This window comes from Brassica oleracea, chromosome C7 (genome assembly GCF_000695525.1).
Source record: "Brassica oleracea var. oleracea cultivar TO1000 chromosome C7, BOL, whole genome shotgun sequence".
NCBI classification, from domain to species: domain Eukaryota; kingdom Viridiplantae; phylum Streptophyta; class Magnoliopsida; order Brassicales; family Brassicaceae; genus Brassica; species Brassica oleracea.
Window position 1 is genome coordinate 32,597,423 of NC_027754.1, and position 27,290 is coordinate 32,624,712.

Consider the following 27,290-nt stretch of genomic DNA (forward strand, 5'->3'; position numbering starts at 1 on the left):
GGGAATGACTTTTCGATTCTCGAGGATTTTGGTTTCGAAGTAGTAGAACGCGTCGCGGAGTTGGGTTGAGCGAAACTAGTTTAGGAATCTTTAGAATCGGGTTATTTTGTTCGAGTCGGTTTGTATTGAATCCTTATTCTTGTATATCGGGTTGAAATTATAAAATTTCTTATAAAGAAATCATAAATACTAAAAATTACGGCACTATCCATTCTCTGCCCACCCCTAGTTCTTATTAAATCGTTTTCTTTATGCATATAACCCCATACGTATTCTGGTTATTAGCCTTCTGTCTGTATGTTCAATTATTTTCCGGTGGTTTAAAAGAAACGTTTAAAAGAAACTTTATTGGTATATCTCTACTATATAATTAATCCACCACAGAAAATAACGAACCTGTCCAAGGCTTCATACCCATCAGTGGCTAATATTATCATCCTCACGCTTTGTTTTTCACGTGCCTCAAAAATGATGAAGAAATATCGTGTTTTCCGGACAAAAACATGGTGAACTTTTAAATTCACCACATCTCTTACCACAAATCAAAGTATCACCTAGATAATTAATAAAAAATATTAAATTTTATATATTAAAGCAGAAGTCACGGCCTTAATTCATGTGTATTTTTTTTAAAAATAGACCTAATGGACATATTCCTAAAAAGTCATGTTACCTTTAATATCTAATTTTATCATTTAAATTTTGGGCATACCAGAAATTTTTATTGGGTTATCAATAATTGAATTTAAACAATAGATGATCGATTAGATTTATAAATAGTATAAATTAAATAGATATAATTTAATGTTGTAATACTATACCTCTATATGCTAAATATTAATATTTGTCGATGTTAACTTTTAAAATTATAAAGATTTTTTAAAATAAAAAAATCATATTATCTAACAATGATTAATCTTTAGTACCTTAAACCAATGAAAACAAATTTTAAACTATATGTTTTATTTTAAAAATTAAAAAAAAAAACTAATTGTTTAATTATTTATTCGATAATATAAATCTAAGAAGCGAAAATTTTAATTTTTTAAAAACTTTCTAAATTTTTGAAATGTTACAATATCTTTGAATATGACAATAAAATAATATTTTAGTAATCTTTATATATATAGTTATGATTTTAATAATGAAATAATAATCCGAAATATATATATATATATATATATATATATAAGAAGATATAAATACATGTGAAAGTTTGAAACAATCTATTCAATGAAAAAATATACAGTAAACTTATAATGTTTTAAAAATTGATAGACACATATATATTATAATATATACCAATTTAGAATTGAAAACAAAATATTTATATAAAAATAAATGAAAACAAAAATCCGCGCGGTTGCGCGGATCGAGATCTAGTTTTATTTAAAATAGTTGAAAAAAAGAATGATGCCTAACAAAACCCTAAATCCTAAATTCTAAACCCTAAATCTAAATCTAACCCCTAAATACTAAACCCAAATCTTACACCCTAAACCCAAATAGTAAATCCTATACTATAAATCCAAATTCCAAACCCTAAACCAAAACTGTAAACCCAAATCCTAAACCCTAAACCCAAACCGTAAATTCTAAACCCAAACCCAAATCCTAGAACCTAAACCAAACTTTAAACCTTAAACCCAAATTTAAACCTTTTGGTTTTAGGGTTTACGGTTTGAGTTTATGGTCTAAAATTCAGGGTTTATGATATAGTGTTTGGGTTTAGGGTTTAGGATTTGGGTTTAGGGTATAGGGTTTGGGTTTAGGATTTAAAATTTAAGATTTAGGGTTTTGTTAGTGACATCATTTTTTTCAATTATTTTTGATTTTTTTTTAAAATAATATTTTTATTAATAATCTAGCTGGTACTTCGATTGGTTAGAAGGGGATGGTGAATCTAAAAGTTGAACTTAAATTTTGTTCGTGTTTTCCAGTGTATTCCATAACTTTGACATCTAGCAAAAATAATACACTGTAAAATTACATTGTCATCTAACAAACTATTACACTTTGAAAATTATTTTAAAAATTTTGTAGAACAATTTGATGACCAATAGGATGACAAAAAGAACTTATATTAAGTGATCAATGATCTAAGTACTTCATAGGAACAAGTAGAAGCTCATTTTTCTTGCTCACACTAAGTCCAGGAGATTCTTCCATTTCTATGTCTTCAACCATAATGCCTTCTGGTAACTTCCAATCAAAATTATACAGCATATTTGCAAGACCACACTCCACCATTGTTGTTCCCATAAAAATTGCAGGACAGATTCTCCGGCCACTCCCAAACGGTAACAACTCAAAGTTTAGCCCTTTTGCATCAATGCTATTATCCATAAACCTCTCAGGAAAAAACTCCTCTGGGTCTTTCCAGGTATCAGGATCACGCCCAATAGCCCAAACATTCACATGAAGCCGTGTCTTGGCCTTTATGGTGTAGCCATTAATCTCAAATTCAGACAGTGCTTCCCTTGGAGAAAGAAGAGGTATTGGAGGATGTAGTCTCCATGTTTCTTTGATCACCATTTTCAGGTAAGTTAGCTTATCTGTGTCATCAAAGCTAATAATGGATTTATTCCCCATTTGGTTTCTGATTTCAGATTGATGGTTTCTGATTTCAGATTGAACTTTCTTCATCACTCTATGGTTTCTAGACAGTTCCGTCATTGCCCATGTCAAGGTGATTGCAGATGTCTCGACACCTCCGAGAAGAATGTTCTATGTACAAGAACAAATAAATAAACATGTAAGAATATTATACTTTTAGGAAATGAAAACGGAGCAAGAAGTGGATTGGGTATACAAGTAACACATATTTATATATAAAACAGAAGTCACGGCCTTGATTTATTTTTTCTTAAATATAATTGACCTAATGGAAATATATATTCTTATAAAACCATGTTACATTTAATCTCTAATCTTATCATTTGAATTTTGGGCCAACTATAAATTTTTATTGGGCTATCAATAATTGAATTTAAACAATAGATGATCAATTCGATTTATAGATAGTATAAATTAAATAGATATAATTTAATGTTGTAATACTATACCTCCATATGTTAATTATTTAAATATTTGTCGATGTTAAATTTTAAAATTATGAAGAGTTTTTTTAAATAACAAAAATCATATTATCTAACAATGATTAATATTTACTACCTTAAACCAATGAAAACAAAATTTAAACTATAAGGTTTATTTTAAAAATTAAACAAAAACTAAATGTTTAATTATTTACTCGATAATATAAATATGTGAAGCGAAAAGTTTAATTTTTTAAAAACTTTCTAAATTTGTGAAATGTTACAATATTTTTGAATATGACAATAAAACAATATTTTACTAATCTTTATATATATAGTTACGATTTTAATATATAATGAAATAATAATCCAAAAAATAAAAAATAAGAAGATACAAATACATGTGAAAGTTTGAAATAATCTATTCAATGAAAAAAATATACCGTAAACTTATAATGTTTTAAAAATTAATAGACATTTATCTATTATAATATATACCAATTTAGAATTGAAAACAAAATCCGCACGGTTGCGCAGATCGAGATCTAGTTAGAATTAAAGTTATATAAACTACAAACATTCTAACAAAATATACTTTTTTAGTTTTATGTGAACATAATCTCTTATAAATACTACAAACGGTTAATTATATAACTATTTTTAAGTCGAATGAAGCTAGTGTTTGTTTTATTGCTTCTTGTTGTAGTTCGTTTCTATTATCCATCTATCTATCTTATTAAAACTCAAGTACAAATTAAATTTGTTTGGAAACATGTATAGCAACTTTTTAAAAAGGTTTGTTGGAAAACATAGATTATAGTTTTAAAAAAAGTTTGTTTAGAAACATAGATTGTAGTTTTAAAAAAGAGGTTTGTTTGGAAACATAGATGGTAATTTTAAAAAATAGGTTTGTTTGGCAACATGCATAGCAATATATTAAGAGAAAAAAAGTAATGGCTTATATTTAAGAAAATTTGGAAGTTCATTATATTATGAGAAACTATCTATCTGGTACCTAATCGGGTTCGATTCAGGTGTGTTTGGATTTTGGGTTTCTGGAGTCAAAGATTTCAGCCTCATTTTAATATTTCTAAATTTCAGTTCGGGTTCTCTTCAGATTTTTGCGGGTTCGGTTCAAGTTTGGATAACTCATTTAAATTACTTTTAAAATTTTAAAATTTATTATATATTTATACAATTTAAATTTCTCAAAAACTATAAACAAAATAATATATTAAATATAAATTTGAATAACATATGTCAGAATACTTAAACTTAACATATAAATTATTTTAGTTCAAATATTTGGATAGAGAATCAATAATTATTTTAAGTATTTTGGTGTTTTAAGTATACTTTTACTATTTTATATATTTACTATTGATTATTTGTATATATTTTCAAGTATTTAAACCAGTATAAAAGTATCATATATAGTCTAGATGTTTTTGTATACATTAAATCTAAAAATAATTATTATATATAAGTATATAAATGTAACCCGGAATACTTTGGTTCGGATCAGATTCGGTTTCGGTTCTCCAAAAACTAAAATTTGAATAATTCGGATATTTAATCAATTTCGTTTTGGGTTTGGTATTACTTTTTCGGATCAAGATCGGTTCGGTTCTTCAGATTCAGGTATTTTATCTAGCCCTTCTATTATTGACATGAAAAACAAATAGAAATATATCCGTGCGGGCGCGCCGATCAAAATCTAGTCTATGTTATTAAAATAGAAGTACACAAATAAAATACCTTTTAATTTCTCAACTTATTTACAATGGCATGCCACTGAAGTTATTAATTAACTTACATTTTATGATTCTTTGTCTTTTCTTCTTTAATTAATGTATTTTCAAAATCAAATTCTAATTAAAAATATATGGCAACAATAATTAATAAACCTAGGTTTTTGTATTCTTTGTCTTTTACTATTATTTTATATATGTGTGTTTGGAAATAATTAATTCCATATAAAAATTTCATAATTAAATACATACATTATATGATAACTATTTTACTAATTTGAAAAATACATAATATATTGTATATACAACAATTTTACTATACATTATCATAAAATTTTAATCCATAAATAGTATATATAAAAAATTATTATATATTATCATAAAATTTTGATCCATAAAAAAAAATAAAAATACATTTGTTCAATACAAGTGATGGTTTACAGGATAAAATTACTCAATATAAACAATAAAATTATTGTGTTTCGAAATGTCATGTTAAACAATTATTTGAACGGGTAAATTTTAAAATATATATTATAACTAATACAAATAAAACTTTATTTATAAAAAATAAAAATAAACACCTTTTACAAAAAAAAAATTAAATATATATTATAACTAATAAAAATAAAAATTTCTAGTGTATATTAAAAGAGAAGTATTACAACATTTTATCTATGACACATATCATCACTAGAATGCTTCTTAAAGTTGCTAAAAAATTATGATAGTTCACCAAAAATATATTAAATACTTCTCATCAAACTAACTATAAAATTGATTATAAATCACAATTAAAATTTTTTCTTCTTTCATTAAACAAAAACTACGGAGTTATTAAAGGTGAATAAAATATATATTTGACATTTAATGATTTTAATAATAAATATAATAAAAATTCATATTTTTTGTATATGTTATATTTTAACTTTTAAAAATGACTATAAATTATGAAAACTATTAAAAAGATTCACATTGAAAGTTATATGATCAATGATTTAAAAAAAATTGTTATAATAAGATACAAATGATCAGATAACCATATGAGTAAAAATAACATTTATTAAATATTCAGATTAATATATCTTAAACTATATACCATATAAAATATATAAAAATTTTAATTTAAAAATTTTCATTGAACAAGTATTAAGAAATAAATATGTTAATTTTGAAATTTGTATTAAATTTACGAGATTTATTATAAATTATTAAAAAAAAAATCCCACACTAAATTTTTTGTTATTAATGGTTTAAATTTTTTGTTAAGAAATACAAATAATCATAAAACCATATGATTATGAAGTTTCATTTAATAGATAGTCATATTAAAAATATACGATATATATTTTTTAATATTATTTAAATTTAATTACATATAATAGAAAATAGAAAAAAAAATTGTTTAAATTTATTACCACAAAATGATTATAAATAAACAAAAGTGATTTCTTTAACTTATGTATTGTATATATAACATTAATAGTTTTCAATTATTCAACATATATTTATTAATTTGTTTCATAATATGTAAAAAAAATTAAACAAATAATAATATGTAAAATAATTTATATATTAAATTTTCATCCCGCGCCTTGTAAAAAACTAGTTTTTTTGTATTATTGTATCAAAAATATACTTTTAATTAATAATTATATAAATCCATAACGCTGAAAACCAAATTTGATGATTTAAAAGGCAAAAACTTTTTTAGACCAAAACTAAATATAGATAAAATATCAATTTATGGATATGAGTTTTATTGAATACTTACCATCAAAATAGCTTTGATATGATTTCTTGTGAGATTATCATTTCCAAGAACAGTTCCTTCCTTCTCTAACCTCAAGAGCAGATCAACGAAATCTTCACGCCCTTGTTTTTTTTCCTCTTTATGCAGATCAATCACATATTCATAGAACGCATCAAGATCTCTCACGCTTCTCTCCCTCCTATAGAATCACAAACTATTTCAATAAGAAGTCCCTCTCTTATTAATCAATCACAATATCAAAAATCACTCAAACCATAAATCACACTAATGCATCACAAGTTGCATTCCCTATATATAGAACTAGATAAATCCTAATCTTAATAGGATCACTACAAATCATATTTCCTAATCCTTTTAGATTTTCATAACACAAAGAGAAAAAGGAAACTTGGAAGTCAAGCTTATCCAACATTCTCCCGCCTAAGCTTGAACTCGGTTTCTCCCACGACCACCATGCCAATAAGGATTCTCATCGACACAAAATTAGTCCTGGCAAGCGATTTGGTAAGAATGTCAGCTCGTTGCTCATTTCCCGGAACATGTTCTACCTCCACTTGATCATTTTCGACACATTCCCTTATGAAGTGAAAACGCCGGTGTATGTGCTTGCTTCGACCATGGAATACAGGATTTCTTGAAAGAGCAATGGCAGACTTGTTATCAACTTTGATTGTTACTCTCATACAAGCCTTCCCAATGATCTCTCCAAGCAACTCTTGTAGCCACACCGCCTGTTTAGCTGCTTCCGTAGCAGCCATAAACTCTGCTTCGCAAGAGGATAGTGCAACAATTTCTTGCTTCTGCGAACACCATGATATTGGACTGTCGTTGAGGTAGAAGATATGCCCCGTAGTACTTTTCCCATCATCATCATCAACATTGTGCGACGAGTCGCTATACCCAACGAGCTCCATCCTTTTTGACCTCCCAAATATGATTCCAAGAGAGACAGTCCCACGTAAGTACCTCAAGATTTGCTTCAAAGCGGCTCCGTGTGATACTTTTGGCTCCCGCATATACCTGCTTAACACCCCGACAGAGTACGAAAGATCTGGTCGTGTGTGTAGTAAATAACGCAAGCAACCAATCTGTCTGCGATATTCTCGCTCGTCAACATTCTTTTCCTTTAGAGCCTTGGACATCTTCACATTAAACTCCATAGGGATATGAGTTGCATTGCATTCACTCATCCCGCTTTCTTCAAGTATTTTTAACGCGTATCGGTTTTGCCTTAATGCAATACCTCCATCGAACTGATCAACTTCAATACCTAGGTAATAAGTAAGCTTTCCCAAGTCACTCATCTCGAACTTCGCCGCCATATCCGCTTTAAACTCATTAATCATGGTTATAGATGATCCAGCCACAAGTAGATCATCGACGTACACCACTACAACTAATAGACCGGACTTATCCTCCCTCCGATACAAAGACGGTTCTTTAGAGCACCGATAAAACTTCAGGCCAACTAGTATTTTATTTAACTTGACATTCCACGCTCTTGGTGCCTGTTTCAAACCATACAGGGCTTTCTTTAGCTTATAAACTTTGGTTTCTTGCCCTGCGATCACAAAACCTTCAGGTTGACTGACATATACATCCTATTTGAGCTCGCCGTGAAGGAAGGCAGTCTTTACGTCAAGATGATGAACTTGCCAACCTTTAGAAGCGGCTAAGGCAATAACAAGTCGAATGGTTTCTATACGCGCTACAGGAGCAAATACTTCGTCATAATCAATGCCGTGTTTCTGAACATAACCCTTTGCCACTAATCTTGCTTTATACTTGTTAATACTCCCATCTGCATTGCGCTTTATCTTGAAAACCCACTTTAGACCGATCGGTTTTATGCCTTTAGGTAGATCAACAAGAGTCCAGGTGTTGTTCTTTTCGATAGAACTGATTTCTTCTCCACATGCATCAACCCAAACCGCCAGTTCTTTGGCATCATTGAAGTCCCACGGTTCATCATTGATCACCATCAGAAGCCTCTCACATTCGTATTCGGCAAGGATGATATAATCATCTAGATAAGCGGGCTTTGTGATTACTCTGCTTGACCTTCTCAGTTGTGGTTCTTGTAGATCATCTTCTACTTCTTTATTACTTCCATCGGCTTCGTCGCTACCCTCTTCATCACTCTCCTCAATTTCAACGTCTTCATATGTTGCTTTATTGGTGGCGTCAAAACCCTTTAGATTGATAGAGAAGGTGCCAGAGCTTTTCTCACTTTCTGGTATCTCTTTTCCCCACTTCCAGCTTCTTGTCTCGTCAAAGATAACGTCACGGTTTACTATAACCTTGTTGGTTGTTGGCTCTAGAAGTCGGTATGCCTTCGATCCGGGTTCTGTGCCAAGGTGGACTAATGTTCTTGACCGATCATCTAATTTTTTACCATTAGGTGTCCTTCCCGATCATATAACTTCAGTAGGTCATCTTTCATTCTTATTTCACAGCCCGCCTCCGTTGCTTGTCCAAGGCTCACAATGTTACTCTTTAAAGCTGGTATGTAGTACACGTCTTTTAATATTTTCTTTGCGCCACCATAGAACGCAAAACGTATGGACCCTTTGCCTCTTATATCAACACGCGAGTCATCTCCAAACCTAACTTTGCCCGTAATTTTCTCGTCAAGTGTATAGAAGAGGCTTCGATTACCACTCATGTGATTACTTGCACCATTGTCGAGATACCATAAGTCTTGTGTGTCTTGATCTGTCTCAAAGATAGTTGGGTTTATCTTTTTTTCGTTGAGATAGACCACCTCGTGCATCATCAACTCTTCAGCCTCCTGGGTATCCTCGTCTTTCTTCTCGGTGGCCTCTTGTAGTTTAAGCACTTTGTCTGGACAATCGTTAGCGTAGTGTCCAAGTTTATCACACTTGAAACATGTGATGTGTGAGAGGTCGCGTTGAACTCCTTGTCGATAAGCTTCGCGTTGCTGTTGAAAGTTGTTAAACCTTCCGCGACCTCGGCCTCTCCAGGAGCTGTATCGACCTCCACGTCCGCGTCCTCCACGTCCTCCAGACTGGTCTTGGAAGGACTCTGTATTGGAATACAAGAGTTTACTCTTATCGTCGTGCTCCCCTTCTTCCTCATCTTCTCCTATTCTTTCTTCATATGCCTTTAGTCTTCCAACTATATCTTCAAAGCTTGTGGAGTTTAGGTCAAGAACTTGTTCCAACGACGCAACAATGTGGATGTATCTCCTCCTTGGTAGGCTTTTAAGGAATTTTTTAACTAATTTCGGTTCTTCGATGATCTCTCCTAGCGAAGCTGATTTTGAAGTTATTTCAGCTAGTTTCCCAACAAACATATCAATTGTATCATCTTCTCTCATCTTAATCCTATCAAACTCTGCCATTAGAGTTTGTAGTCTTGCCTCTCTTACCCTCTCAGCTCCAACATGCCGTGCTTTGATCGCATCCCAAACTGCTTTTGCTGCATCTAAGTCACCAATTTGTAGTGTCAAGGCTTCAGGAATTGATTGAAGGATCAAGGCAATAGCCAAGTCGTTTTTTTCTTCAGTTTTGTCACCAGGGTCTATTGCTTCCCATACCTTGTTAACCTTAAGAGCTATCTTCATTCGCATAGCCCACACCGTGTAGTTCGTCGTGGTTAGCATTGGAAACTTTACCGCGGAGGATCTGGCTTCTTTGTTCTTCATCATGAATTCTTCCTCTTTAGATTCACTCATCGCAACTGATCTTGTTTGTTAGTTCTTTGTTTGGCTCTGATACCAAATATAGAATCACAAACTATTTCAATAAGAAGTCCCTCTCTTATTAATCAATCACAATATCAAAAATCACTCAAACCATAAATCACACTAATGCATCACAAGTTGCATTCCCTATATATAGAACTAGATAAATCCTAATCTTAATAGGATCACTACAAATCATATTTCCTAATCCTTTTAGATTTTCATAACACAAAGAGAAAAAGGAAACTTGGAAGTCAAGTTTATCCAACACCTCCTCCCTTGTAAACCCGTGAACTGGTCGATGATCCAACCCACATACGGAATGAAGTCTGCGGCAGAGAAGCTTCCCAACATCTCGAACGCCTCACGGACTAACTTATTAAACCCATCGCTTTTGATACCAATTCCCTCAAAACTCACACCAAATGCTGCTTTACATACCACACGTTTGGTTAAATCAAGAAACGTTTTATTGATACTGATAGGTATTTTCTGAGAAGCTGATTCGACAACTGAGTCCATCAGTTTCTTGACCTCCTCGTCCATGATGGGTTTAACGGAATGAACTTGTTTAGTACTGAATAGTTCCTTAACAGCGAGCTTCCTTACGTCTTTCCAGTAGTCACTAAAAGGTGAGAAAGCTATGTCCAGGTTGTTATAAGACAGTTCTCTAAACCCTAAGGAGAGACAAAACATCAACGATGTAACCATTTAAAACTTTACTATGTGTTGTGAGATTTACACTAATTACCTGCCGCTGTAGGACGGCTACAGCAATGGATGTCATGGTCTCTTAGCGCTTGTTTTGCGGTTTCAACAGAAGAAAGGATGACCATTGGGACTTTTCCAAGGTTCAAAAGCATCACAGGACCATACTTCTTTGATAGAGTCCATAGTGATTGATGTGGTAAGACTCCGAGCTGGTGTAAGTTTCCGATGATCGGATAACCTGGAGGAGAAGGTGGTTTCCGGAGTTGCTGCCTCTTTGAACGTTTGTAAGCGTCGAGCACCACAAAATAAATTAGGAAGAGAAGTGGTAGGACCCAAATGTTATCCATTTGTATTTTTCAGAGTTGTGACTCAGAAACACAAAGCTCATGCCTTGATATATACAACTTTTAGCAGTGCTCACTACAATAATTTAATTTATTAAAATAATAAATAAATAAAAAATAATAATCAAAGGTAAGGAAGGGCCGAATAGTTTGACTATTTAGTGAACACGATAATTGTGAAGAGTATATCCGACAAGAAGACTAGGAAAAGATTTGCACTAAATATATACTGGATGAGTTAAAACTTAAAAAGTACACAAAACTTAGTATTGTATGGTTCATGAAGTTTGATTCCCTTATTTCTTTAGCTTATGGTATACCCAAAAACTCAAATTCAAGCTGAAGAAATTAAAAGTTATAAAGTTCTAAAGAAAAAGAAATAGAGAGTTTTTATTGGATAAACTTACTTAAACAAAACAAAGGAACACTTAGTACGGTCAATGACGTACTTTATTTTATAATCTAATCAAATAACTTAGTTCAAGTGATCAATGATCCAAATACTTCATCGTAGCAAGAAGAAGGGGTAGTTCAAGTGATCAATGATTAAAAAACTTCATAGGAACAAGAAGAAGTCCATTCTTCATGGTCAGTGAGCCCAGGAGCTTCTTCCATGTCGACATCTTCTACAGACATGCCTTCTGGTAACTTCCAATCAAAATGATACAACATATTCGCTAGACAAAACTCCACCATTGATGTTCCCATGTACACTCCAGGACAAATTCTCCTACCACTTCCAAATGTTAACAGCTCAAAGTTCTGTCCTTTTGCATCAATGTTGCTATCCATAAACCTCTCTGGGAGAAAAATCTCTGGATCTTTCCAAGTATCAGGATCACGCCCAATAGCCCATACGTTCACATGAAGATGTGTCTTGGGTTGTATTGTGTAGCCGTTGATCTGAAACTCAGATATTACTTCTCTTGGAAGCAGAAGAGGTGCTACAGGATGTAGCCTCCATGTTTCTTTAATCACCATTTTCAGGTAGGGTAGCTGATCTATGCTATCGAAGGTGATACTTCCTTTGTGCTTGACATGGTTTCTGATTTCGGATTGAACTTTCTTCATCACTCGTGGGTTCCTCACCAGTTCTGCCATTGTCCAGATCATGCTTACTGCAGATGTATCGATCCGAGCCAGAAGAACATTCTGTCAACAGAATCATGAAGAACATGTCAGAATCTCATGTCTTATTTACTCAGGGTCGTACCTGAAATTTAGGAGTCTTCATGCATCACAAGTAATAAAAGCAGGATATCCTCCTCAATCAGATTGTTCACGTATGCCAATTTAATCCACCAATCATATTTATCATTTTTTCCATGTCACTTTCGTGTTACCTTTGTGGGCTTACTGTGTTTTAAAAAAAAATGTGTTGATACGTTTGGGCCCAAGCCCATCCGACCATTGCTAGACGACGAACAAGCTCTCCTCTCTTTCAGGTTCTGCGAACCCTAACTCTTCCTTTTCAGATCTATTCTTCATCCCTTTTGCTCTTCCTCGTCTTTGAACCGTTTCACGATCTGACCCCTAAACAATCAATACATCTTCCACTTCGTTCTTCATTTACTCTCATTTATGGATTCGCTTTGCTTTTCTCCTTCGGATTTTGTTTATAAAGCTCTTAATCCGCCTTTTCTCCTTCAGTTTTTCTTTATACAACTCTTAATCCGAATCTTATTTCGATTAAGCTTCGTTGCAATGAGTTCCAACGGAAAATCCATCTCCGAGAAACCAAACCGCGTTGAAGCTGAATCCGCTCCCGAACCGATCAACCCCGTTGGAACACCTTATGTTTCTTCCAGCCATTCAATCGGCGATCCCCACTCGAAGCAATCTGAAGGCGAAGCGTCGTTCACCTCCTGTCTGACCAAACTCAGCGGCAAGACCGCTGGCTCTTCCGGCGTCTTAAACGGCTTACCTAAATCGAAGAACCCCAATGGTATGAACCCTTATCGTTTCCTTATGAGATTATAGAGTCCGTTTGATTATCATAAAAAAAAGTGTCTGAAGATTTGAGATTTAAGGGAATGAGATGAACAAATTATTTTTTCAATATATAACTTATATATGGAAAATAAAAAAAACATATGAAATTGTGGTACAGGGTTTGGTCTCCTTTTTGATGATGGAAACGTTCGTATTTCTCTGCAGGTATGATCATTCACAGAGCGAAGTCTGTTGTTTCTTCAGGCGTTAGGGGCAAAGCCGCTGTCTCCTTTGGCTTCACGGGAAAAGCCATTGTCACCGCCAAAGTTGGTGAAGTGATGACTTTCAAAGATGTGAAATACGGAACTCATGATGGCGAGTTGAGGTTTCGGTTGATCCATTTTTGGGAAGCTCGAAATGTTGTTACGAAGGTGCTTATCGGTGTCGAGATGCTTCTCATCGACCACGAGGTATAAACCGAAATCTTGGTTGCAATTTAGTTTAATAATTGTTCGCCATGATGTTGATTAATAATTTTAGCTCAAACTTATCGTTATATTGATTGTTGTTGATGCGTCTCCAAGTTTCATGACTAGCATTTCTAAATTAATTTCTTTACTGTTCTTAACATGAGACTGTCATCCAGGGTTTATCCCAGCTGGGAGGGTAGATACTTATTTGCCACACATGAAAGCTGGTGGCATTTACAGGCTCAACAATTATTTCGGGTCTAACAACAAGATTTTGTATCGTGTTGCGGAGCCGAGTTTCACCATCACCTTCTCAACTACTTCTGTCCTCTCTGATCTAGAAGACAGTCCACTTTGTTTCCCCGAGGACCGTTTCCAGATCCATGGATATGAGGAGTTCGATGCTGCATGTGACTTGCAAGGGGATCTTTATGGTAAGTTCTCACTGTTGTGTAATGTGTTTTCAAACGATCAAATATAATCAGCATTCTTTGTCTAGGATAATGTTTTGATATATACTTACAATTTTATGCTTCATTGTTTGGTTTACGATATATAAATCATCGAGTTTGTTTGTTTTATGTTGCAGATTATGTTGGCCACATCAAGCTTGTGAATGGGCAGGTTCTCAGTGATATTCTCGTGCTAGATGATGCCGAGATAGCTGCATCACGCCGCGTCCTGCTTCATGTTCAGACACATGAGTAAGCTATATGTATTTTCCATATTCATGTGTTGTCTCTCTTAACACACGTGTTTGTATGTTGTAGTGGTCCGGTAATGAAGTTGTACCTATGGGACAAGGCTGCCTCAGACTTTAGTGAGAAATTTAAAGCATCTGGAGGAACCGCACGTGTTGCTTTGGTCACTACTTTAAACCCGAAACGATTTGGAGGTCCGTATTACCAACTTTTTTCTTTATCGTTTAAGTACTTAGATTGGCAAGGAATCTTATCTGGTTAGGTTAGATTGAGTAATAGAACTGCATTTAGTAGAAATTGGAGTAACTGATAGGTTCGGATATAACGAATACTGAGATATACATAATTCTACATCTCATTTTACATTACAACTTTGCATCTGTATTATAACAATAAATCTGTTATAGGTGCTCTAGCTCTCTCCTCTATGACGCCATCACGTGTATTTTTGGACACTGATGTTCAAGAAACCAAAGAGTATCTCGCTTGGTAAGCGTTCTTTACTTAAATTATGTCCGTTGTTATTCCACATTGTATTTGATTTTGGGTGTTGGCTGCAGGATGGAAGCGAACTTAGCTGTTGCCAACAGAGTGAATGCAGACGTTGTCACTAAGGCTGGGACAGTTTCCATTGGCGACCTATTTTCCTATATGAAGCAGGAAGATGCCAAGGTTGTACAGTATCAATCACTAACATATTCAATATGATAGTCTTAGTTTCTTATTTAATTGTTTAACATTTGCAGGTTGCTTGGTTTGAGTGCATAGCAACCATTGGTGATGTTGTGCACGGTTCACCCTCGTATTACATAGGCTGTGGTGTGTGCCACACTAAGGCAACCAAAGGGCCTACAACCCTTATGTGTAAGAAGTGTGGGAAAACCAATATTGTTGGTGTTGCACAGTAAGTGACTCAGCTGCTCTTAGTGACTCAGGTGGACTTATACTCATACTTCAATGCACTCATTATAAGTCTGCTCATGACACAGGTACCTGGCCAAGATCTCCGTGTATGATAATGATGATCAGGCATCTTTTGTGCTCCTCGGTGATGCTGGACATGAGTTGGTTGGAAGGAAAGCTTCAGAGTTGGTTGCAAGATATTTTGAGGTAATTACAAAATTGTGTGCCCCTGGTTTTGAAACTGTATTTTCCAAGATCGTTAGATATATATAGTGACAATTGTTTAATGTATGTTAGGGAAACGAGAATGTAGAAGATGACCACTTCGTTCCGGTGCCTCAGGCTCTTATTGATACCATTGGACAGACTCGCAAATTCATTGTGAAGGTATCAGATCACAATTTGACTGGCAAGACCCAAACTCTGACTGTGACAAAGGTCCTCACCCCAGAAGTCCAAGAAGTTGAAGGGAATTTAGAAGAGAATATGATTGTACCAGAAGCCCAGAAAACTTTGCAGAATGGAGTTGCTGATGATGAGCTTTCCACATGCGTTGGCATGGTGAAAAAGGCTGCTGATGATGTTGAGGCAGAAGATCCCAAGCGAGCTAGATGTGGCTAGGATGTGTTAAATCTTAGTTTTATGGTTACTAAAACTTTAAGCTTTGGTTTTTTTTTTTTGATCTCAGACTTTGTTTTGCAACATTAACTATATTTCTTATAATCTATTTTGTCTCTCCTTAGTATTTTTTTTCCATAAGTTTGATGTCTGAACATTTTAGTTTTTTTAGAATTGATGCTTTTACGAATTAGGTGGACTTGTGAACTTTGAGTTCTCGAAACCAAAGAAGTCACATAATGTACCAGTAAAGACTTATAAAGCACTTACGGTTTTGGTTTGAGCAAACATGTACATCATACATCCTTACTTAAAAAAACAATCAATCTAGAATAAACCAATCTATGTGATCTTAAGGATTTAAGGCAGAATATTTAAAGCCTTCCTTCTTTACGATTGCATTCAGTAAAAAAAAAGAAACATGATATTAACTAAATCGTAACGTTTTTAAAAGTTACTTTTCCAAGGTAAATAATTTTTTAAAACACATCAAAAAATAATACAGATCTAAAAATTTTTTATCAACAGAACAATAATATTCAATATTTTCCACGCAAACTACTACTCAGTTCATCACCAACAACAAATTTCTATTTCAACAAATCAATTGATTACATAAAGCATTTCAAAGAGCGAATAAGAGATCATGCAAAAGCATGCAACAAAGAGTGACTTTAATTCATGCATCATTCGGATTATTATTCTCTTTCCCACACAACTTGATACCTAGATTTATTTACATTTTAAACAATTTTCTCATTGTTTTTTTTAAATCTCTACTTCTCTATAAAATTTAAACTCAACTTCTGTTTTCAAACTTTGCTAAGCAATTTAAATATATAAATAATAAATTAAAAAGACATAATTTGCGCGTAGCGCGGACAAGAGATCTATTTTTATTAAAGGTTTTAATAATACAAATTTGGTCGCTTATTTTAATTTAAATTATTTCTTAAGTTTTTCATGGACGAATGTCTCAATTGCCTATGTCCAGGATCGGCCTTGAGTATTCTAACAAGCATTTTTTAAGTCTTTCATTAATTACCATCAAGATTGCTTTGATATGGTTTCTTGTGAGCTTGTCATTGCCAAGAACAGCTTCTTCTTTCGTTAACCTCAAAAGCATGTCCACAAAATCTTCACTCCCCTCTTTCTTTTCTTGTCTATGTGTACCAATCATTTCTTCATAGAAGGCATCGAGATCTCTCACAACTTTTTCTCTCCGTCCTTGTAAACCTGTTAACCAGTCGTAGAACCATCCCACGTACGGGGAAAAATTTGAGGCAGAGAAACTTCCCAATATCTCAAATGCCTCACGGATTAACTTGTCGAAACTGCCATTATTGAGCACAGTCTCTTGGAAAACCACACCAAATGATGCTCTGCATACCACACTTACAGTCAAAGCAAGTAACTTGTCGCCCAAGTTAACCGGATTATTCTGAGAACCTGCTTTGGCTAGTGAATCCATCAGATTCTTGACCTCCTCGTCCTCGATGGGTTGAATCGAGTTAACTTGTCTATTACTGAAGAGCTGCTGAACCGCGAGCTTTCTTACTTCTTTCCAGTACTCATTATAACTTTATAAGGAGAGAAAGCAATGTCCTTATAGTCGTAAGAGAGTTTCCCTGAACCTGAAGAAATCATTGGTAATTTTAAAACAGAGAAAAATGGAAATTTTTAATTGGTTACTATTACTATTAGGATAACAAAGGATATATTTTTTTGAGAAAAATAAAGGATATATTTTTTTTTGAGAAAAATAAAGGATATCTTTATATACAAATAATTAGGTTAAACTCCTAAACATAAGTGAAAAACTCTTATGGTAAATCGTAAATAAATATGGAATATATAGGAAATATTTTTTGCTAAAATAATACTTTTCCCCAATTGTCTCCTAATGATCAAAATGTTTTACATGTTTGATAGAAAAACTTGTAAAATACTATAAGGCTATGTACAATAATTGTTGTTATTCAACACCCTAATTTACACTTTTAACATTTCACATTATCTCATCTTTCTTCCACCTATTAATTCAATATTCTTTCAGTTTTTATATTTATTTATTTATTTTTAACTCAAGACCCATACCCACCATTTCAATTATCTCATATTTTATTTTTTTTTTATAATTATATTTCGTAAACAACAATATTGATTTTTAAAAAGAAATCATAGTAAGTAAAACTTAAATAAATTGTAATTTCTATTTTTAACACAAAAATATTTTTTTTCCAATTAACATAAAAGAGTATTTGCTTTTTTTTAATAATGATAATATTATATTAAAAATAGATTTTTATGTATCTAAATTAAAAGAAACCTAGTCTCTATTTATAAAGCACAAAATATTATAAATTTTAATATAATTTGTTTCTACAAAAATATTATTTGATATAAAATAAGTGATCTCAAATTATTAGGATAAAATTAAAATCTAGAAAATTCTAACAACCAATAGTATAGTTGCACATGTACCAATATAATTTTTTATTTTCTTAAAATAAAATTGCTCATATTTGAATTTTTTTTCTCGCGTGTGGCTTAAAATAAAAAAAAAGTGGGTCTCGCATTAAACACTTCAACTTGTTGAATTTTAATCTATCTCAGTGTTTTTTTTTTTGGGTTTTCAATAGATTTATTCAACTGTTGAAAGTTAAATTTAACAAGCCCATTATTTCGAATGGTGACTAACCGCACCGTTAGTAAAAAAAATCTCTACATGTTTATTAGAACTTCACCGCAACTGTTCAGCAGTTGTTCCGTAAGTTACCATTCGGACCCATTAATTAGTCTAACTATAAAAACTAGATGTGATCTGATTCACCATATTATTTATATATATATATATATGTGGAATATATCATAATAGTTAGTACCTGCCAATGGTGGACGGCTACAACAGTTGAGGTCAAAGATTTTAAGAGCTTGTCTTGCTGTGTCAGGAGTAGAAACTACGACCGTTGGGATTGCACCAAGCTTCAAATGCATCACGGGACCATACTTTCTGGACAGTCTCCAAAGAGACTGATGTGGCAATTCTCCCAGCTCATGCAAATTTCCGATGATCGGAAGCTTTGGAGGGCTCGGAGGAAGTTTGGAGTTTGATTTGATCAGTCTCGGGAAGATTATGAAGACGAGTGCAAGGATTAGAGAACCGACGAGATAGAGATAAATAGACATTGTCTCTTGTTTCTCTTTACTGTTTGGTATTTGTTCTCTGTTTCTAATTATAGATGTGTTTCTAAAGAGATTCATTATAACTGGGTTATATAGCCAATGCTATTTATCATCATGAAACATGTGTTGCACTTTGTGTGGTCCATAGTCATGTCAGTTTTAAATTTTTGTTTCGTTATAAATGTCGTTTTACGTTCCAATTCACATATTTAATTAATTTTTCAATTTTTATTTTAATTTTTAATTCATTAATTAATAAAACAAAACATAAAACTATATTAATAGAGATAAAACAGAAAATTTGACAATTTTTTTAATTAGTGTGCAAAAATATTAAAAAACACTTAATATGAAATGGAGAGAGTAGTTATTTTTCCATTTTGTGTGTAACATTATATATGAAGATAGATTTAGGTTAAACATTATTACCATTTAATAAATTGTAAATAAAAACAACATAGACATGAGATTTTTAAAAACCAATCCTACGAAACCCATATCATAATCTTTTTTCAAATCGCTAATTAAATTTTAACAGAATATTAATCAAATTCATTCGTAAGATTTGCGAAAGTACCAAATATGGAGATGATTCATATGATTCTATTTTCTCATCCAATTTTTGAATATAATATTTTGTATATGTTTTATAAAGTAAAAGTTAGAATGTAATATTGGTAATAAATGTTATAAATAGACATACAATTATACAAATGCTAAATTACTGTATTCTCCAACCAAAATATATATTTCAACTCTACAGAAGCATATATTTTTGACTCAAACTGTTAACTAGCCATATACGATTCTTGTTCTACAAAATATCAGTCTTTAATTAAGAAAACAACAAAGAGAATAAGTGTGTGTAAGTAAATGACAAAAGGGATATGTAACACCGCAACCGTCCACGGTTAATGGGACACCCACGTCCACTCTCTCGGCCCGTGGGTCTCATCCCGTTCCAACGATCGGTACGTTAATTTTTCCAAAGGCTCGAAATCATTGTTTACTGACTTGCAATCACCACCCGACCTTTCTCCGTGTTTTGGCCTCACACGCACGGTATCACGAATGCTTAACTCTGGAGTTCTAAACGGAGGTGTGACGGAAAAGATAAGTCAACTTTGGTGACATATGTAGTCAAATCAATTTTCTTAAGCCTTTTCATATATCACAACTCGGGCTGTTACAATTCACCCCCTCTCAAAGAACGTAATGTCCTCGTTGCGCTCCACGACATGTCTTAAGACGCCTCTCGGATCAGAATCGAGATGGCTAACAAGCTCTGATACCACTTGTAACGCTCCGATCCGCCCACGGCTAATGGGCCACCCACGCCCGCTCTCTCGGCCCGTAGGCCCCATCCCATCCGACGGTCGGTCAGTTAATTTTGTAAGGCTCCAAATCATTGTTTACTGACCCTGCAATCACCACCCGACCTTTCTCCGTGCTTTGGCTTCACTCGCACGCTATCGCGAATCACTTCCCGATAGGTCATCCATCCTTCCACTACTCCAGCTCAAGCACGCTTAACTCTGGAGTTCTTTTTGGATGTGTTCCGGAAAAGGTAAGTCAACTTTTGGTGATATAGGTAGCCAAATCAATTCTCTTAAGCCTTTCTGTATATCACAATTTGGGATGTTACAAATACTTGAAAAAAATTGTTTCCATTATTTTTGGGTACATTTTGTTGGCTAGAGTGAGGGAGACTAATTATTGGGGAAAAGGATAATTTATTATCCTTATTTTATTTTATTTTTGACTAGAGGAAACTAAAAAGAAATAATTATTCTTATTTCTCAATGCTTTTTTGTATTAAAGATCAGAGCCATATATGTGTGATCTCTCATCAAGGACTGAAAGCCCTTAAGAAACCGAATATTTCTTAGAACATGTTTATCCCTAATGGTTTCTTAAGTTTTTTTTGTTTAGAAAAAAAAAATTAAAAAGCAAACCAATCGCGGACCGCCACGAATCAGTAGGACCCGCGAACAGTGTAAGAAACTCACTAAAATTGGTTCTTAATTAGTAGTTTTGTAACCGATCCTTAAGGTTTTTGCGGGGGTCCACGCACTAAGAACCTCACTAAGGACCCCGGATAAACATGCTCTTATATTCAGATAGTTAAACTTTCGTAGTGGAGTTAACCAACAAACAACAAGTTATATTGAACAATAGGTGAAATGATTACACTAAGACCTGGAAGTTTTCGTCATCAAATCGAGATGGATGGATGGCATTTTACTGATACTGGAAGATACACGGTTAAATCAAGATATCAATTAGAACGAATGTATCCGGATGGAGAGAGAACATTACAAGAGTATGGTCCTTCAGTCAATCCATTAAAGGTTCGACTCACTGCTGGAAAGTTCGTTGACCACCTAAAATGAAACATTTTTTATAGCAATTGGTCACATGATGTATTGCGGTAAAAAAAAAATTACGAGTACAGAGAATACAAGAGGATACTATTTGTGCAAGATGTGGAGACCCTGAGGAATCCGTTAATCATGTGTTCTTTGAATGTCCACCGGCGGTTCAAGTTTGGGTGCTCTCTAGCATTCCATCAAACCCAGAAATATTTTCCACCCAAGCTCTCTTTATAAACATAGATCATTTATTTTGGAGAGGGTCTCTCCAGAGTTGGAAGATCATAAATTTGCATGGATCTTATCGTATATTTAGAAATGATGAAAAAATAAAGTTTATAGCAATTTGGATATTGATCCTAGGGATACTCTTAAGTTAGCTGAAACGGAATCAACACTTTGGGCTGAGGCACAAAACTTACTTATACAGACACTCGACCATTATCGCTTGCCGGTGGAACCAATGGTACCGTCTATCCCAGGTAGATGGTGTTTCACAGATGGGTCATGGAAAACCAAAGAACCATTTTCCGGACAAGGATGATATAGCACTCTGGAAGGTTTTGATGGTTTAATGGGAGCGAATAATACAAGAGCGGTTCAGTCGCCCCTACACTCGGAGATCGATGCTTTGATTTGGGCAATGGAATGTATGCGGAATCTCATGCAGTTTACGGTTACATTTGCAACGGGTTGTTCTCAGTTGGTGAAGATGGTTTCGGAACCAAAAGAATGGCCAGGCTTTGCAAGTTATTTGGAAGACATAAAGATCTTGAATAAGAGCTTCTAGAGCTCAGAAATCATCCATATACCACGGGCACAGAATTCTAAGGCGGACAGCCTAGCACGCAGTGCAAGGAAACAACCATCGTTTGTCGTCCATATGGATGAGGAGCTACCAGTTTGGTTTGCAGAGTCTGTTTGAGTCTGTTTATGTTGCTAAAAAAAAAGACCTGGAAGTTCGGGTATCCGTTGGCATTCGGATTGGGTATTTCAGATTTTAGTTTTTTTTGTAACACTTTCTAGGTCTTATTCTAGTAAATTTGTAAGTATAAGTCGGGTTCGGATGTAACACATCGGTTTCGGTTTTAATTTGTCACACATTCTAAAAGGCATAAAATAACCATATATCATTAGGATTCAGATTGTATCGAGTCGGTTCAGGTTACCCCAACTAAAATCTAAAGTTTAAAAGCAAAATATAAAAATATATACTTATTTATATAGAATTGAGTATTTGAGATATTTATTTATACTTATTTTTAGATATCATATCAAAATAAATATGGAATTAAATATATGAAATACACATTTATGTTTCAAATTTTTATATTTTTGATTAATTTAGACATTCGGATCAGTTTCTTTGGATATTTTTTTTGGAGTTTTCGGTTTTTCGGGTTATCCGTTCGGGTATGGTTAATAACACTTAACACACTACAAGATTCATTCTAATATTTTTCCATTTTGGACTGGGTTCGGATCAGGTTCTTCGGAGTTGAGGTTACGGATCTTATTCCCATGCCTAATTATAGGAGTTATTCTTGGGTTCACCCCCTACGGTGAACCTCTAGGTTCACCAACCAATAGGATTTTATTATTTCAAATTCGATATCTTTTAAAAAAAGAAACAAAATATTGTCAAGTTATATTATGTTTTAAAAAAAAGTAAAAAAAATAGTAGTTACAGAAAAAAAATTAAAAAAATATATTTTTAACGTCGCCAGTAAAACACTAAACCCTAAATTCTAATCCCTAAACCATAAATCCTAAACCCTAAACCCTTGGGTAAACCCTAAACTCTAAATAAAAAACACTATACACTAAACCCTAAACCCTAAATCCTAAACCCTTGAGTGTTTTAGTGTTTAGTGATTTTGATTTAGAGTTTAGGATTTATCAAATAGTTTAGGGTTTATCCAAGGATTTCAGGTTTAGGGATTAGGTTTTAGGGTTTAGTGTTTTGTTGGCGACGTTAAAAATATATATTTTTTACTTACTATTATTTTTTATTTATTTTTTTATACCTTTTAATTTTAAAAACATAATGTAATTTGACAATATTTTGTTTCATTTTTTAAAAGATATCAAATTTGAAATAATAAAATACTATTGGTTGATTAACCTGTCCATATCAAAAAAATGGCACTAAAAGGCTCGGAACTCCATATAGCCAAATCCGCTACGACTAGTAGAGACTTTACCTACATCGTTCATCACTTTGCAAAAATGACAAAAAAAATGTAAGTGAAATAGAATTGAATGCGCACCGTACAAGATCAATCCAGTGAATCCAATTTTGTTCGGCTGATCCAAAGCTGGCCTGAAATTTAAACCTAAGACTATCGGAAGTATTTTACTATTTTCACCTCTAAAATAGAAGAATTTTATAATAAAAGTGAAATATGCTCCAATGTATTCTTCTAAAATAACAATCTCTAAATGTAGAGTAAAAAATAGAAGAATGTTATTTCTTCATTTATAAATAGAAGAAAAAATAGAAATCTCTATTATAGAAAAAGAAATAGAGGTGGGTTAGAGCAATTTTACCTCAAAATACTATTATAGAAATGAAAATAACAATGGGTTAGAAATGGTCCAAGAACCCCAAAAATATATATTTGGTCCACACATAACTATATCATTCTCAATGCAAAAGAAACACGAAACCATGATTATTGGGGAAAAATTTCAAATCATTTTCTTGAAAATATTTCAAAATTTTAAATACTTATATAATATTCGTCCAGTGGGAGTGATTCATATCTCAAACGTAGTCTTAATTTACACATCTACGTAGTTGATTGATGTCTCAACTCTCAATTATGAAGGGAAAATTATTAATATATGTTTTTGGTGCTTTAGTGGACAAGAATCTCACACAACATTTTGGTGTTTATTATGCAGGTAAAATATTAGGGTTTTCTGCAAAACAACCCTGGGTTTTTTTTGCAAATTAATCCGCGAACTCAAAAACCCACGGGTCAACCCTCCAAGTACCAGTCAAATCGCAATATAACCTTCGGCCGTATTTATGTGTATTTGACTGTGTATAATTTTAACATTTTTTCAATACTAGGTCGTTTTAGCGCTAATTTTTTAATGAAAAAAAATGGTTGAACTCGTGGTTTGAAATTTGAACCTTAAATACCATGTGCATGCTATATAACCATCCCGGCCAACAAATATATTTGTTTACTTAACAAACGCAATTATATAGATTTCTAAAACGAAATGACCTTGTTTTTCTCGGACATGGGAGCTTGCGTAAATGCACAATGAAGGTGGGGTTCAACAAATTTTTTTCATTAAAAAATTAGCGCCAAAACGACCTAGTATTGAAAAAATGTTAAAATTATACACAGTCAAATACACATAAATATGGCTGAGGGTTATATTGCGGTTTGACTGGCACTTGGAGGGTTGACCCGTGGGTTTTTGAGTTCGCGGATTAATTTGCAAAAAAAAACCCACATTGAAGGTTTTTTTGGCAGAAAACCCAAATTATTACTATTACAAGTCAAAGATTTAAGATCAAGTTAAAATTACAAGCAAAACATTTGGTGTTATTCATCTCTTTCTTGAAACATTAATAAAGTTAAAAAAAAAAAACAGTCTTAATAGACCCTTCTAAGTTTAGAACATTAATTCTATACTTTGTAAAATTAGTAACGCACATAAAATCAAATATTTAAACAAATCTGATAAGAGTTATCAATGAGTACAGAAAATCAATTATTTTCCGAATGTGTAGAAAAAAATAGAGCAAAAGAAAATAGCAATACGTCAGCGTTTGGTACTGCATCTTCTAGCACGCATAGCTCCTGAAGGAGGACTATTCAAAGAAAAGCTGCAATGAGTATGTAACCAATACGAGTACCTAAACAACGCCCCTAAGTTCGAACGTGCATGAAACGTTCCTCTTACGTTCAACAAAACCGGACCGGTTTCAATCTGACGCTGCAGCTCCCGGCTCTGCGTTGGCTCGAGCTGAACCTGACTGCTCACGAGATGAACGTTCGCAAACATGGACATTTTCTTAGGAACCTTGAAAGGCTCAACGTACTGAGACGCTATAAGAGTGTTGTAGTAGTAAAGCTCGAACGTCAAAGAGCTGAACTCTACACTGCTTTTCTTGTTTGGGTTTGTGAAGTTTGCTAACATGGTTAGGTCTCCGTTTAGAAGAAACCCCATGTCGAGATAAGCGGCGTTTAAGTTAGCGGCTGAGATGTCGATGTGAGGAGAGCGTGGACGGTACACTAGGTAGACGATTAGGACGACTAGACCGCTGAGGATAAGAATGATCCAGAAAATGGCACAGCAGAATGCGGCTGACCATGTGGCTGTGTTTGTTTGGTCTCTTGAAGGCGGTGGCGTCCGGTGGCCACCACGGCGATGCGGTGATGGTGTTGGAGCGTTTCTCCATGGAGTTGGTTTGGCTATTGGAGGTAATGATGTTGCATAACCGCGTGGTGCTTGTGGTTGTTGTGGTGGTGGAGATCGTTGATGACCTTCAGGGCTTAATAGTAGCGGTCTTTTATCAGAGTTTGGATTGATCCGTGGTGGTCGTTTCTCTTCGGGGCTTGATAGTACTGGTATTTTGGAAGAGTTTGGAGCATCCCGTGGTGGTAGTCTCTCTTCTGGTCTTAGTGGTACAGGTATCACGGCATGAGGAGGTTCGTGGACTGGTCGTTTACCGTGGCGATCACGAGGCTTGATTTGGATTCCTGGTGCAGTTTTGGGGTGAGATTTTGAGGTTTGATGCGGGGGTGTTTGTGAGGTAGAGGCACCACCACCTTTGAGGTGTTGATTCTGAAATGGAAGGCGCGCGAAATGAGGGTTGGTTTCATAGTGATGATGATGAGACATTTAGAGGAAGAAGCTAAGAAAGCATCAAAAGAAGATTTGAGTTAGGAAGAGCTAAGATGAAAGGACTGAAAGAGGGAGATTTCAACTGTTACCCAAGTTCTAAATGAGGGATAGAGAGGAAGAGGAGGATAACTTGGTGACAAGTTCAAGTAAGGATTCTTGTTGTGTGAGATAATCTCACCCAAGACATAAATAATTGAAAGTTATACATCGAAGCAAGTAATCTTTATGTAGATTCTTTGTCCTTTGAAGTAAACAAAAAGAAAGATAATCTATCAAACAGTCTCCCTTTCTTTCTAGCTTTATAAGTTCATTGTACATTACTCAGCCAATTTTTTTTTATCCAGGAGAGAAATGGTTAAGTGTTACGAAAGTCAAAGAAAGGAGTAGGAACAGTAATGTTTGAAAATATAAAAAGATGTGGGACCAGCTGCACTATTTACACAGTAAATTTCTTTCTATATATACGCACGTTTTCGTTCATTTGTAATCACACCTCAACCTTCTCTTCTCTCTCTAATAAACTCTTTCTATCAGTGTTAAAAATTTCTACGGGTATAAAATTTCGCCTTTATTTAAATTCCTGCGATACAATAAAATACCAGTTCTTTTTATAACACGTTATCAGCACGATCACTCTGCGATTCGGTAAAATTTATTTGTATCATTTATACTCTGTTATAATGGTCGGTATACCGCCTATACTATTATTTATATCATGTTATAATGGCTGGAATACCGCCTATATCATTTACTAGTAATTTAATTTATTTATTGGTCGGCCGAGCTGCCTTATATCCTGTTTATTATTTATTGGTCGGCCGAGCCGCCTTATATCATGTTTATTATTGATTGGTCGGCCGAGCCGTCTTATATCCTGTTTATTATTTATTGGTCGGCCGAGCCGCCTTATAT

The 27,290-nt window shown here is 33.8% G+C and overlaps 3 protein-coding genes and 1 pseudogene across 4 annotated transcripts; 1 reads left to right on the forward strand and 3 right to left on the reverse strand.

Moving 5' to 3' along the window:
• Positions 1-1,944: 1,944 nt before the first annotated feature.
• LOC106307115 (cytochrome P450 71B26-like) lies at positions 1,945-11,339 on the reverse strand. The gene is made up of 4 exons (XM_013743988.1): positions 11,021-11,339; positions 10,541-10,946; positions 6,564-6,738; positions 1,945-2,727 (listed from the first exon to the last, which is right to left on the reverse strand). Exons 1-4 carry the CDS (start codon positions 11,325-11,327, stop codon positions 2,092-2,094), a joined length of 1,524 nt encoding a protein of 507 aa, XP_013599442.1. The 5' UTR covers positions 11,328-11,339; the 3' UTR covers positions 1,945-2,091.
• Positions 11,340-11,863: 524 nt separating this feature from the next.
• Positions 11,864-19,192, reverse strand: LOC106301765 (annotated as a pseudogene).
• LOC106301766 lies at positions 12,787-16,072 on the forward strand. 2 transcript variants are annotated; one of them, XM_013738237.1, is made up of 10 exons: positions 12,787-13,269; positions 13,482-13,726; positions 13,891-14,160; positions 14,316-14,430; positions 14,497-14,621; positions 14,835-14,916; positions 14,988-15,099; positions 15,174-15,331; positions 15,417-15,537; positions 15,628-16,072. In XM_013738237.1, exons 3-10 carry the CDS (start codon positions 13,944-13,946, stop codon positions 15,949-15,951), a joined length of 1,254 nt encoding a protein of 417 aa, XP_013593691.1. In that variant the 5' UTR covers positions 12,787-13,269; positions 13,482-13,726; positions 13,891-13,943; the 3' UTR covers positions 15,952-16,072. The 2 variants fall into 2 exon arrangements, with proteins under 2 accessions (XP_013593691.1, XP_013593690.1); XM_013738236.1 differs by having other exon boundaries at positions 13,903-14,160.
• A 5,950-nt stretch (positions 19,193-25,142) lies between the features above and the next one.
• LOC106304643 lies at positions 25,143-26,508 on the reverse strand. Its single transcript, XM_013741044.1, has one exon. It carries the CDS (start codon positions 26,373-26,375, stop codon positions 25,293-25,295), a length of 1,083 nt encoding a protein of 360 aa, XP_013596498.1. The 5' UTR covers positions 26,376-26,508; the 3' UTR covers positions 25,143-25,292.
• Between the last annotated feature and the right edge of the window lie 782 nt (positions 26,509-27,290).

Bases quoted from the DNA above. Each gene is read 5' to 3' on its own strand.
- LOC106307115 (XM_013743988.1), bottom strand. From the start codon at position 11,327: ATGGATAACATTTGGGTCCTACCACTTCTCTTCCTAATTTATTTTGTG. The intron at 10,947-11,020 runs GTAATTAGTGTA...GTCTCTCCTTAG, and splicing joins TAGCCGTCCTACAGCGGCAG to GGTTTAGAGAACTGTCTTAT. The intron at 6,739-10,540 runs GTGTTGGATAAA...ATTCTATAGGAG, and splicing joins ACGGGTTTACAAGGGAGGAG to GGAGAGAAGCGTGAGAGATC.
- LOC106301766 (XM_013738237.1), top strand. From the start codon at position 13,944: ATGAAAGCTGGTGGCATTTACAGGCTCAACAATTATTTCGGGTCTAAC. The intron at 14,622-14,834 runs GTCCGTATTACC...AATCTGTTATAG, and splicing joins AAACCCGAAACGATTTGGAG to GTGCTCTAGCTCTCTCCTCT. The intron at 14,917-14,987 runs GTAAGCGTTCTT...TGTTGGCTGCAG, and splicing joins ACCAAAGAGTATCTCGCTTG to GATGGAAGCGAACTTAGCTG.
- LOC106304643 (XM_013741044.1), bottom strand. From the start codon at position 26,375: ATGTCTCATCATCATCACTATGAAACCAACCCTCATTTCGCGCGCCTT.